Below are 13,994 nucleotides of genomic sequence, written 5' to 3'. Positions count from 1 at the left end.
ATAATTGTTGATCATTAAGTGGGTCATCACATGATTGCACCCAATTTTAGAACCTTTTTTGTGGTGGAGATCATTAAGTGAACCCATTGTATGCAATGGGCGGTTTTCCCCAGAAACCAGCAATAAAGACTAGTTTCCAGCAAAAAAAAGTTGTAAATCCAGGTCATGTGACAGAAGAAAATGCCTAAATGTGGGCCATCTGTCAGTCATCAAAATGCAATCGAATGCAGGCAGAGCAGTCACCAAAACTTTGAAATTGGGTCGTATGTATCTCTGGGGAGGTCTCTTATAACTTCAAATGGTTGCTAAGTAAGTCAAAGACAACCTGTACAGAAAACCTGGTTGTAAAAATAATATTTTATTTCTGGAATCTAGTTGCTGGAAATCAGAATAAAAAATTATTGTTACTTGTACAGTATTGCTTTAAGTATTAAGCATCTAATTAAGACAATGGTAAAACCTATTTGAGCATCACAGATATACTAGAACAATCATGGTGAACCTTTCAAAGACCAAGTGCCCAAACTGCAACCCAAAAGCCACTTATGTATCCTCGGGTGCCAAGTGGGTGTGGCCCATTGGGTGGGTGTAGCCAATTGGGGGGCATGGCCCATTGGGTGGGTGTGGCTGCGGTGGTAACGGCAGACTGGGTGGGACTAAAAAGTTCAATCAATTAATTCCAACTTTACGAGATTTTTTTTTCCTGCGAGAAGTTCAAATTGATTGATTGATTGAACCTCTTTTTTTTTGCACTTGGCAGCAGAGGCATAAAGCGAAAAGGTTTTACAAAAGCCAGCTGAAGGACTAGGACTGGGGCGATGGCATGCATGCCCACAGAGAGGGTTCTGCATGCCACCAGTGGCACACATCCCATAGGTTCGCCAACATGGACTTAGGGTTAGGGTTAGGTCACCATGAATGGATAGAGCAAAATGGACATCGCCAACAAACCCGGAGTGCTTGTGTATGGTTAGGAGGGCACTTACCTTTCTAGGCTCCCCTATCTATGTTTCCTGGTACAATACATGGGAAAATCCAATTGGAGGAAAATTCCACTTAGGGTTAGGGTTAGGTCACGATGAACTCATACAGCAAAATGGACATCGCCAACAAACTCGGAGTGCTAGGGTGTGGTTAGGAGGGCACTTACCTTTCTAAGCTGCCCTATCTGTGTTTCCTGGTAAAATACATGGGAAAATCCAATTGGAGGAAAATTCCACTTAGGGTTAGGGTTAGGTCACGATGAACTCATACAGCAAAATGGACATTGCCAACAAACCCGGAGTAGTTGGGTATGGTTAGGAGGGCACTTACCTTTCTAGGCTGTCCTATCTATGTTTCCTGGTAAAATACATGGGAAAATCCAATTGGAGGTGTTAGAGATTAAACTTGATTTGGGTGACAATATTATATAATGGAGTAAAAGCACCTTTAAGGAGTTAAACGGCCTAAGGGTGTGGCTGTAATTATTCCACATAAAAGAGAGTTAGATGTTACACGTAGTTGCTCTTGTATATGTGTTTGATGTTAGTGTTTGGATACCTCTTGTTCTCTTGTTTGCTAACTTGATATTTATTCTCTCAAGAATCAATTGCTTGCTACAGTGTATATTGTTTTTGATATTGGTAAGCAGCTTTTGTATTTTGATACTATGTTTTTATGGACTGACTTTTATGTGCATGATACTGGATTGATACTTGGACTATTTCTTACTGTGTTTCTTTTTGTTGTCTGAGTAAAAATAAGTTATAAAACTCGTGTTAGTGCATTACTGTTTGCCTAAAAGTCCCAGTACAACTTCCACTGTGTATTAATAATACTCTGTTAAACAAACCATTTTTTCAACAACATATTCTAACAATGGTTATGGGCCCAGATCCAGTGTGGTGCTGAGGACAGGCACAGTATTGTATTTATATTTCCTAACTGAGTTTTCAAATTCAGACAATGGCACAAGGACTATTCAATCCATTCTGCATTACCCGGCTTAATGGGTCAAACTACGTATCCTGGTCTACACAATGTAGTTTGCTATTACAAAATCAAGGTCTTTGGAAAATAGTCCATAATCCTCCTGATGTAACTGCCTGGGATCCAACTAATGAAGAAGATAACAAGAAGATTGTAGACTTCAATAAAGACAATGATAAGGCTTTATCTATCATTGGGCTAACATTAGGAGACCAACAGCTAGTCCATGTGCGTGGAGAAGAATCTGCTGCTAAATGTTGGGCTAAGTTGAAAAAGATTTTTGTTCGGGACAGTGTTGGTGCTCATATAAATCTTACCAGAAAGCTATTTAGAGCTAGACTGGAAAAGAATGGCGATGTTAGCTCACCTTAACTTTATAAAAGCAACTTTGTTGGAACTGCAAGAAAAAGAACTTATTTTCTCAGAGCTTCACCAGGTTTACATCATTTTATCATCATTGGATGAGAGCTACGATGCCTTTGTATCGTCCTTGGAGGTTTTGTCCAAAGAAGACCTAACTGTTTCTTCAATAACTGGAAGGTTGTTGGAAGAATCAAGATGTCGTATGGAGAGAAAACAGTTGAGAGAGCCATTGCAACAAGAAATAAAGAAGACTGAATCTGCTTATATTTTAAGGAAATGCTTTAATTGTGGGTTAAAGGGACATATTGCTAAGTTTTGTCAGAATAGTAATTGTCAGAGAAAGGAAAGCCATAGAAAGAATAAAAAGCTGATTAATGTAGCTGTAGCTAATAGAACTACTAATAACCACAATTGGTGGGTGGTAGATAGTGGAGCTACACACTGTATTTCAAAAATAAAAAGGGATTTTGAGAATATAAGGTCTAGCAAAAAATATATTTCTATGGCTAATGGCTGGAGAGTCAAGGTCTCTGGAGAGGGTAAGGTTTACTGTTCATTTTTAAAACAAAATTTGGAAATGCTATATGTTCCCAGATGTGATTATAATCTATTATCAGTTAAGGCATTATTGGAAGCAGGTTTTAAAGTTACTTTCCAAGGGGAGGAATGTCTTATTCAAAAGAATGAAGTGAACTTAATAGCTAATATGAAAGACGGTTTGTTTGTAATTAGCAATGATCCTATAATAATGGCTACTACTTGTACAAATCAAAAACCACATGATGAATGTATTCATTTATTACATAGAAGATTGGGTCATGTGAATTTTAATACACTAAAAAGAACTGTAGCTTTGTCTAATGGGTTTAAGTTAAAGGCTTGTAAGAAATATCTACAGTGTAACGTATGTGGTAGAGAAAAGAGCAGGGCAGCACCAGCTAATAGGTTAGATGGATTTAAAACCACAGCTCCATTAGAACTGGTATTTATGGATTTGATAGGTCCTATGAAACCCAGTTTAGGGGGTGCTTGCTACATATTAAATATTCTAGACCATTATAGCAGATATGGGTTCTGTTATCTCCTTACGTCAAAAACTGAAACTATACAAACAATATCTAATTGGCTCAAGTTTGTACAAAGGAAAACTCAGTTAAATGTAAAAACCATAATAACAGATAATGGAACTGAGTTTGTTAATAAACAGTTTAATGAGCTGTTAGTTTCAGAGGGAATAGAGCATAGACGTACAGCTCCTTATAGACCTCAGCATAATGCATTTGTTGAACGGAGGGGCCAAACATTGCAAGCTATGATTAGATCTATGATTGAAGATTCTGGTTTACCTGATAGCTTATGGGGAGAAGCAGCAAAATGTGCTAATCATATTTTAAACAATGTGGTTAGTTCAGCTACAGGTAAAATTCCTTATACCTTATGGTATAAGAGAAAACCAAATCTTAGTTATATTCACACATTTGGGACACCTGCTTGGGTACATATTCCAAGTTCAATAAGAAATAAAGGAGAACATAGAGCTAAACAATTATTTTTTGTTGGCTATGAGTTAAACCATAAGTCTTATCGGTTCTGGGAGAAAGGTACTAAAAATATTTATTGTAGTTCTAGCGCTGTTTTTCAAGAACAGTCAGGCTGGGAAAGGGTAGAAGATATTGTATATATTCCTCAACAAGATTTAACTAACTCCTCAAATGAAAGTGATAAAGAAGAGGAGGAACCTGCTAGAGAGATCAAACAAGAACCACTGATAGTGGAGACAGGAGAGGAAGAAGATAATAATGTAAATGTACCTATAAGTCCAATAATTCTCAGAAGGTCTAACAGGGAAAGACGACAGCCTGATCGTTTCGAGGCAGGTTTAATTTGTCAAATAGACATTGAACCTTCTAATGTTGAAGAAATAAAAATGTATCCTGAGAATGAAAGAAAGAATTGGAAAGTAGCTATGGATAAAGAAATAAAGTCTTTGCAAGATCTTAATGTTTATCAAGAGGTTAAAATACCTAAAACAGAAAAGTTAATTGGATGTAAATGGGTTTTTAAACTGAAAGAAAGTGTTACAGGAGAGGTAATACATAAAGCAAGATTAGTTGCTCAAGGATTTGCACAGAATAATAGTGATTATGATGTAGTATTTTCCCCAACGTTAAGAGCTTCCACTCTTAGGGCTGCTTTAGTTTGGGCAGCAAATAAGAATTATAGTATAAAACATGTAGATATTGAAACTGCTTATTTGCATGCAACATTAAACCATGATATATATATGAAAGTTCCATCAGGAATAGAAAGTAAGGTAGGGTACTGTTGGAAACTGAATAAGAGTTTGTATGGTTTAAAACAGTCAGGTTATGAGTGGAATAGATGTTTAGTAAAAGAGTTAAATAGTTTGTTATTTAAAGCTAGTATTGCAGATCCTTGTTTATTTATAAAACAGCAAAATAGTGAATTATCATTGTTATTATTATTCACTGATGATATTGCTATTATAGCAAAAGATGAAACAGAAACTGAAAGAATAATTTCAGGGTTAAAAAGAAAATTTAGAGTAAAAGATCTAGGAGCTATTAGTCATTATCTAGGGCTGGATATTGTCAGGACTAGTAAAGGATTTAAACTGTCTCAAGCTAAGAAAATTAATGGTTTGCTGAAACGTTATAATATGGAAAACTGTAAACCAGTAAAAACTCCTATGGTTCAAGGTTTTGAGAGTTCAGCAGATAACAGCAATGTCTTTGATAAAAAGATATATCAATCATTAATAGGCAGCTTGATGTATTTATGTAATTGGTCAAGACCTGACATAGCATTTACAGTTAATCATTTAGCTAGATATTGTGAGAATCCTACAACCAGATGTTGGCAAGGTGCGAAAAGAGTTTTAAGATATTTGAAGCACACCATACATTATTCTCTATATCTAGAGCCAACAAAGGAATTGGAACTAAAAGCATTTGCAGATGCTAGTTTTGCATCTGATACTGTAACCAGGAAATCCACTTCAGGATTGGTTGTATTATTGGGAAACGCTTTAGTAGGATGGAGGTCTAACAGACAGAAGCATATAAGCTTATCAACAACTGAATCCGAATTTTCTTGTTTATCTTTATTATGTACTGAGCTATTGGTATGGAAACAATTATTGTTTGATATGGGTTTAAATTGTAATGAACCAATAAAAGTGTATGAAGACAATCAAGCAGCTATAAAATTAGCAACTAATGCTGCAGTGAAAACTAGATCAAAACATACGGATCTACGGTATCTAAATGTCAGACAATGTGTTAAAGATAATTTGATTAAACTGGAATATTGTGCAACTGAAGATAATATTGCTGACCAGTTTACTAAAGCTCAGGGTGCTATAAAGCATAAATCTGTTTGTGATATGTGTAATTTGAGATTGTAAAAATATATGTATAATATGCCACCCAAAAGGGGAGATTGTTAGAGATTAAACTTGATTTGGGTGACAATATTATATAATGGAGTAAAAGCACCTTTAAGGAGTTAAACGGCCTAAGGGTGTGGCTGTAATTATTCCACATAAAAGAGAGTTAGATGTTACACGTAGTTGCTCTTGTATATGTGTTTGATGTTAGTGTTTGGATACCTCTTGTTCTCTTGTTTGCTAACTTGATATTTATTCTCTCAAGAATCAATTGCTTGCTACAGTGTATATTGTTTTTGATATTGGTAAGCAGCTTTTGTATTTTGATACTATGTTTTTATGGACTGACTTTTATGTGCATGATACTGGATTGATACTTGGACTATTTCTTACTATGTTTCTTTTTGTTGTCTGAGTAAAAATAAGTTATAAAACTCGTGTTAGTGCATTACTGTTTGCCTAAAAGTCCCAGTACAACTTCCACTGTGTATTAATAATACTCTGTTAAACAAACCATTTTTTCAACAACATATTCTAACAGGAGGAAAATTCCACTTAGGGTTAGGGTTAGGTCACAATGAACTCATACAGCAAAATGGACATCGCCAACAAACTCGGAGTGCTAGGGTGTGGTTAGGAGGGCACTTACCTTTCTAAGCTGCCCTATCTGTGTTTCCTGGTAAAATACATGAGAAAATCCAATTGGAGGAAAATTCCACTTAGGGTTAGGGTTAGGTCACGATGAACTCATACAGCAAAATGGACATTGCCAACAAACCCGGAGTAGTTGGGTATGGTTAGGAGGGCACTTACCTTTCTAGGCTGTCCTATCTATGTTTCCTGGTAAAATATATGGGAAAATCCCATTGGAGGAAAATTCCACTTAGGGTTAGGGTTTGGGTTAGGTCACCATTAACTCATAGAGCAAAATGGACATTGCCAACAAAATTGGAGTGCTTGGGTATGGTTAGGAGGGCACTTACTTTTCTAGGCTGCCCTATCTGTTTCCTGGTAAAATGGATGGGAAAATCCAATTGGAGGAAAGTCACACTTAGGATTAGGGATAGGTCACCATGAACTCATAGAGCAAAATGGACATCGCCAACAAACCCAGATTGCTTGGCTATGGTTAGGAGGGCACTTACGTTTCTAGGCTGCACTATGTATGTTTCCTGGGAAAATACATGGGAAAATCCCATTGGAGGAAAATTCCACTTACGGTTAGGGTTAGGTCACCGTGAACTCATAGAGCAAAATGGACATCGCCAACAGACTTGGAGTGCTTGGGTATGGTTAGGAGGGCACTTACTTTTCTAGGCTGCCCTATCTATTTTTCGTGGTAAAATACATTGGAAAATCCTATTGGAGGAAAATTCCACTTAGGGTTAGGGTAAGGTCACTATGAACTCATAGAGCAAAATGGAGATCGCCACATATATTTTTTTGTACAAGGTAGTGGAGACCTAAAGCGAAAATGTTTTATAAAATCCAGCTGAAGGCCTAGAATTGGGGCGATGGTGGACGTTCCAACAGAGAGGGCTCTGTGTGCCACCTGTGGCACGCATGCCATAGTTTCGCCATTATAGTACTAGAAACTTGCAAGATACAATAAAACACTTTATTGTACAGACTTGGGGAAGACCAAGCTTATAAGAAATATCGCCAGCAGGAGAGGAGGCTTCTGATTGCTGCTAAGTATGACTGGATCTAAATCTGTTCTCTGCTGGACAGAAGAATCTATTAAAAAGTGCCCGATGGGAATTCTGGTTTATTGTTTTGGGTTTTTTTGCCTTCTAGTTTTACAGCACAATTTTGACTCCAATATTACTGGATGTAAGGCTGCATGCTTTCCTTTTTCACGAACAATATTTGGAAAAGGATCACCCTTCTGCCTCCTTTTGTGTGACTGTAAGAAGCCGAGGCAAAGAAGATATACAGCTACATATTTAGAAGTCGGCTGACCCTTACACCCGCTGTGATCAAATGCTTTTGGTACTTTTGCTGTCCTTATTAGTCTGTCTCCCAAGCCAGCTACAAATTTCCTTCCAATTCTGTGATGTTTATCTTATTCAGAGGTTGGGTGCACTTCTCTCTTCCTCGCCTTTCTTATTGAAAGAGTTCAGCGAGGCACAAAAACTATACTGGTCACAATAACCTTTGTTCCGAACACATACAGCAGTTGAGAAAAATAGCTCTGCTTCTCTGCAGCCTCAGTTTCTCCTCTAATATAATTTATTCAATTATCCTAATTAAAACAATATTTTCTTTCAACAGTCAGAAAATACAGGTAGATCCACAACATACAACAGTTCATTTAGTGACTGTTCAAAGTTACAACAGCACTGAAAAAAGAGACTTACAAATGTTTTTCACTTCAGACTGTTGCGGCATCTCTGTGGTCATGTGATCAAAATTCAGACACTTGGCAACTGACTCATTTTGAGACATGATTACTCTTCCTCAATAGGGTAGATCTGACTGTCAGGGACTGAAACATAAATGTTATTTTGTGTTTGTATATTACACAATATTGAGTAAGATTTGCTGGAGATGCAATTAGGTGTTGGGACATTTTTATAGAGTCTGGTCTTTTCCTATTATTATACTATTGAGAACACATCAAGACTATTAATATGATTCTGAATCACCCATTCAGATAGGTTCACATCATTTGGAATCAGTTAAAACATCACAAGTCACAGGTTTGGAAGTGCTGGCTAAGAGAAGAAATTACTGGAAGAAGAAATCTCTATTTTGCAGCAACAATTTGGTATGACATTTTAATTTGTTCCATTTCAACAACAGGGCAACGGCCCTTTTTTTCTTTCTTTTTTAGTTCTGATTTTTTAAAAAAACTTTTTGTTAACAGAGTTGTATGTTCTTACTTTCCTTCTGTTAATTTGCTCAGCATTAAAAAAACAATTAAAACTGGGGGAAAGAAGGTAGTTCAAATCTGGGAAGACTGATGGCTTCTGAGATTTACAGAAGTCTCTCAGACATTAGGGCAGATTTGTCAATCAATGAATCAAATTCTCCTTCCTCCTCTCCTCAGCTTGATATTTTCCACAAATCACAGACATCGTAAATTGTGAGGCACAGCTGCTGTGGTAACATCTGTTAGAATTCTGCAGAAGCAGACTAGACAGGTCAGAACTTTATGGTGGTGATGAATGTGATGTTTTTATTTAGAAGAGAGTAGTTACATTCATTTGATTTTCTGCAAATGAAGAAAAGTCTATTCTTAATTCCCCATTGCATTGACTCATATCACTAGTAGACAATAGATATAGCAGTATAATAGCACAGAATATATACTGCAGTACAGCAGTACAGAAATAAATTCCTTGCGTGTCTAATTACACCTGGCCAAATATAGTTATTCTATTCTATTCTATTCTATTCTATTCTATTCTATTCTATTCTATTCTATTCTATTCTATTCTATTCTATTCTATTCTATGCATAAAATTGAATGCCATTCCTGAATCGAAGAGCGTTCTGAATCTGGCAGGGTGTAGTAACAGGGATTGAGAAGGTGGCCCTTTTCAAGTGGAGGTCCTTTTCTTAAGCTGAGTGCATCTTACTACTAGCTCTGTCTTCTCTCCAGGCAAACCAAGTCCATTTATAGTTATGTAATACTGTCTAACAATATTAAGAAAATTCATATTAATAATTGTAAGCCAATAAACACAGATTCTAAAGTAACCAGTATTTTTATTTTCTTAGAAAAGGGAAATACTTTAAATGGATTTTTTTATTTGGCAGGAAATATTAAAAAACATTGTTAAGATTATAAAATTTGCAGATGATTTTAAAAAGTTATACAGGCGTTTTTAAAAAGATTCTTTTCTGATTCTTCATAAGATTTCAGAGCTTAATTACTCTCTTAGACTTGTTACATATTTTAACAGTTATCAATAATTAAAACACATTTGAAGATAAACTATATGCTTATTACTTAAAAGTAAGGAATGAGTGGATCTAAAGACACTGTAAGACCATAATATATACATAATGTCTGTACATAGTGACACAGTTGTGAATCAAATACAAAAGGTAAGAATGGTTTTGTTTGTTCCAAAAGCATCATTTTTATCCCTATATATTTTTAGAATTCTACATTTGTAGATATTATTCCCTATAAATTAATGTTGACCCAGGAACCTAAAATATATTCTGCACTAACATATAAGCAAAAACTAGCTGATAATTTATTGAATAAGGACCAATCAATGCATGAGAGACCAACTCTAATGTAAGCCTAGAGCATGATAAGTGGTTTTCCTAACCTAACACTTTAATGTAAAAGATTATATATCTATAATACTAAACTACATTGCAGGCATTAGTACAATTATTTTCATAAGGCTTACATATGCAAATGCAAAGATAAAGACACAAATGCAATCTCTCAATGATATTTTGATTGTTCTAGAACCCATTCAGAACCATTAATTCAAAAACAGCTCCTGGCTGCTTTAGAATGCCTTCAGCTGAATAATTTTGTAACCATACTTAGAGATATCAGTAACTGTTGGAATGTGAGCAAACAACTAAGGTTTCATATTGTTGATTTGGGTTGAGATATAATTGCAAACATTTTAAACATATTTAAGACACAGAAATTTTACAACTTAATCTTTCAAGGTATCTCTTCTTTCTCATTGGACGATCCCAGAATCGACAGAGGCTTGTTTCCGAGTGGTCTTTGGAGGTGGTGGTGGTGGTGTTTTGCTTGGCAAAGGAGGTGGCAGTTGCTAGAAGAAAATTTGGATAGACAATTAACTGCATTGATTCAAATATAATTTCATATAATGCTACTATTGTGATAGAACAGGGGTGTCAAACTCAATTTCATTGAGGGCCGCATCAGCATTGCGGTTGCCCACAGGGGGCCAGGTGGGTGTGGCCAGGGTGGGTGTGGCCTACTGGGTGGGTGTAGCTAGAGTGCGTGTGGCCTACTGGGTGGGCATGGGCAGCTCTACATCATTCGCATCAAGGGTGCCTATGGGGGCCTGGGCAGGAGTGGGACAGATCTGAGGGTCTCTGGCAGAAGGAGGGTCTCTGGGCCAGGGCCAAGGCAGTGGGAGCCATTCCCTCACTGTTTCCAGGATGGCTTCGCGGGCCGCATAAAACCACTTTGCGGGCCGGATCCGGCCCCCGGGCCTTGTGTTTGACATGTCTGTGATAGAAGGATAAAAACCTATGTCTATTTAATTCCACTCCTACCTGGGTCTTATTGAACAGGACTTTACTAATGACTGTAATTAAACTGAGTATTCAGTAAGGATATCAACTGAAATCTATTACATAAGGAAGCATAATTATTTTACATTGCGTATATTAACTTTTTTTTTTAAAATTACATTTATATCCTGCCCTTCTCCGAAGACTCAGGGCAGCTTACAAGCTTAGCAGTAGCCTTCATTCTATGTATATGCCTGCTTATTAGGGCTTTCACACACACCCCCAAGCGGCATTATTACAAAGTCAGCTTAATTGCCCCCAACAATATGGGTCCTCATTTTACCTACCTCGGAAGGATGGAAGGCTGAGTCAACCTTGAGCCTGGTGGGATGCGAACCTGCACTAATTGCAGGCAGCTGGTGTTACTTATGGAGGCATTAGCCCACTGCTCCACCAAGGCACTAAACATTACTAAACTGAGATATATTAAATATATCTAAACTGAGATATATTTTGGAATAATATGTATATAATATAACATACGATGCAGTAAAAGTGCTACACTTAATTTGCCAGCAAATTTGGAAAACTCAACAGTGGCCACAGGATTGGAAAAGATCAGTTTACATTCCAATTCCAAAGAAAGGCAGTGCCAAAGAATGTTCAAACTATCGCACCATTGCACTCATTTCTCATGCTAGTAAAGTTATGCTTAAAATCCTACAAGCTAGACTCCAGCAGTATGTGGATCGAGAACTACCAGTAGTACAGGCAGGATTTCGAAGAGGCAGAGGATCTAGAGATCAAATTGCCAACATACGCTGGATCATGGAGAAAGCTAGAGAGTTCCAGAAAAACATCTACTTCTGCTTCACTGACTATGCTAAAGCCTTTGAATGTGTGGATCATAACAAACTGTGGCAAGTTCTTAAAGAGATGGGCATACCAGACCATCTTATTTGTCTCTTGAGAAACCTATATGTGGGCCAAGAAGCAACAGTGAGAACTGGACACGGAACCACTTGTGAAAGTTGGACCGTAAGAAAGGCTGGGTGCCAAAGAATTGAGGCCTTTGAACTATGGTGCTGGAGAAGACTCCTGTGAGTCCCTTGGACTGAAGGCGATCAAACCAGTCAGTCCTAGAGGAGATCAACCCTGACTGCTCTTTAGAAGGCCAGATCCTGAAGCTAAAACTCAAATACTTTGGCCACCTAATGAGGAGGAAGGACTCATTGGAGAAGAGCCTAATGCTGGGAAAGATTGAGGGCAAGAGAAGAAGGGGACGACAGAGAATGAGGTGGCTGGATGGAGTCACTGAAGCAGTAGGCGAGAGCTTAAATGGACTCCAGAAGATGGTAGAGGACAGGAAGGCCTGGAGGAACATTGTCCATGGGGTTGCGATGGGTCAGACATGACTTCGCAGCTAACAACAACAACAATATAACATACCTTTTTATAACTGGATGTCAATTCTCATGTTAGAAAGGCCATGCTATACCATGTTTCCCCGAAAGACCTACCCTGAAAATAAGCCCTAGCTTGATTTTTTTCGGGGAGGGCTAATATAAGACCTACCCCCCAAAAATAAGCCCTTATTTTGGGGTGAGGCGCATGCTGAAAAATCAAGCTAGGGCAAGCCTCCCATGGTTGACACTTGCCTTGCTGGCCCACTTCTGCAGCCGAAGTAGCAGCTTCATTCTGCAACTGAGAATGCAGCTCTGGCCTGCATTTCGCAACCAGAGGCCTTTCCTGAAGGCTTCCACAGCTGAGAACTTTTGGAGGCAAAAAATAAATAAATAGGATCGAGTCTTATTTTTGGGGAAACAAGGTATGAAATGTGTATATTTCTAACTTATGAACAATTTTTCATTTGCCAGCATATATTTACGAAGGCTTAATATTTGTAATGCCAATATGCTATGTTGCTGGGTACTGTTTTGACTTCTAGGGTTTTATTTAATCAAATTAATCAGCAGTAGAAGTGCAAATTATATGAGCAGCAAATTATGCACCAATAAAGATGTTGGCCACGATAAAAATCTTTGTTATAAGGGTAATGTGCAGCTATTTCACATATGTGTATATGGTGCTATTAAGCTGATTTTCCATAGCTTTACTAAGAATACAATCATTAAAACCTCCATGAAAAGAACATCAAGTCATTTTGCAATGCTCCATCCAGCAATTATAACAGAATAACAGAGTTGGAAGGGACCTTCCAGGTCTTCTAGTCCAACCCCCTTCTCAAGCAGAAGACCCTATATCATTCCAGACAAGTGGCTGTCCAGTCTCTTCTTAAAAGCCCCCAGTGATGGAACACCCACGACCTCTGAAGGCAAGCTGTTCCATTGGTTAATTGTTCTCATTGTTAGGAAATTTAGTTCTAAGTTATTTATCTTCTTGATTAGTTTCCATTATATTGGAATATGATCATCCAATAAATTTTACTTTGTCAGGAGTACTTTTCATTTCATTTTATATCTTAAGACTTGCTTTTCCACTTGTTTTCCCACACTGTCCTCCCCCAATTTTTCTTCAACCTTTTATTATTCTTCAAGTAAATCCATTCCATTTCATACTGTTAGTAAACAAGTTATTACAATTTTAGCAATTCTATGACTCTTCAGTAATGAAAACAAACACATAAAATATCTGTCAATTTTTTCACTATTATCATAGGGAAAGTACAAAGTACAAGCTGAAAATATTACTACAGTGTCTGTCAATTTATCTCTAAGAAAAGTGTGAAGATTTATACAAGTGTGGAACTGAATATGATTTGTCCTCTTAAACTTTGATTCTTGCTTTTCACTTGTCAATTTAACATATATCTTTAGAAAAAAGAATTTGCATTGATGTCTTGACATCCATTCAGTGTATCAGGTATATAGTTTAAAGACAAAACTCTTAGATCAGGATATCCTTTTCTTTAGAGGTACAATGTTTTGGGCATACAAGGCCAATAAGTATTCAGATCATTTCCCAGGAAACCAATGGTCAAGTCTGATTTCTTGCAGAGTGCTTCTAGACAAATATTTCTAATATAAACACTTTGTTTCATTGT

General features: G+C 37.2%; 1 protein-coding gene across 3 annotated transcripts in view; it reads right to left on the bottom strand.

Annotated features, from left to right (window-relative positions):
• Positions 1-9,463: 9,463 nt before the first annotated feature.
• The window catches only part of DOCK1 (dedicator of cytokinesis 1), a 455,801-nt gene continuing 451,270 nt past the window's right edge, over positions 9,464-13,994 (bottom strand). For all 3 annotated transcript variants that reach the window (XM_083364099.1, XM_083364098.1, XM_083364097.1), the window contains one exon: positions 9,464-10,500. In XM_083364099.1, coding sequence (XP_083220225.1) covers positions 10,405-10,500 — 96 coding nt within the window. In that variant the 3' untranslated portion in view covers positions 9,464-10,404. The remainder of the gene's footprint in view (positions 10,501-13,994) is intronic.

Source organism: Vipera ursinii, assembly GCF_947247035.1.
Source record: "Vipera ursinii genome assembly, chromosome: 5".
NCBI lineage: Eukaryota > Metazoa > Chordata > Lepidosauria > Squamata > Viperidae > Vipera > Vipera ursinii.
This window is presented reverse-complemented; position numbering and strand designations above follow the sequence as displayed.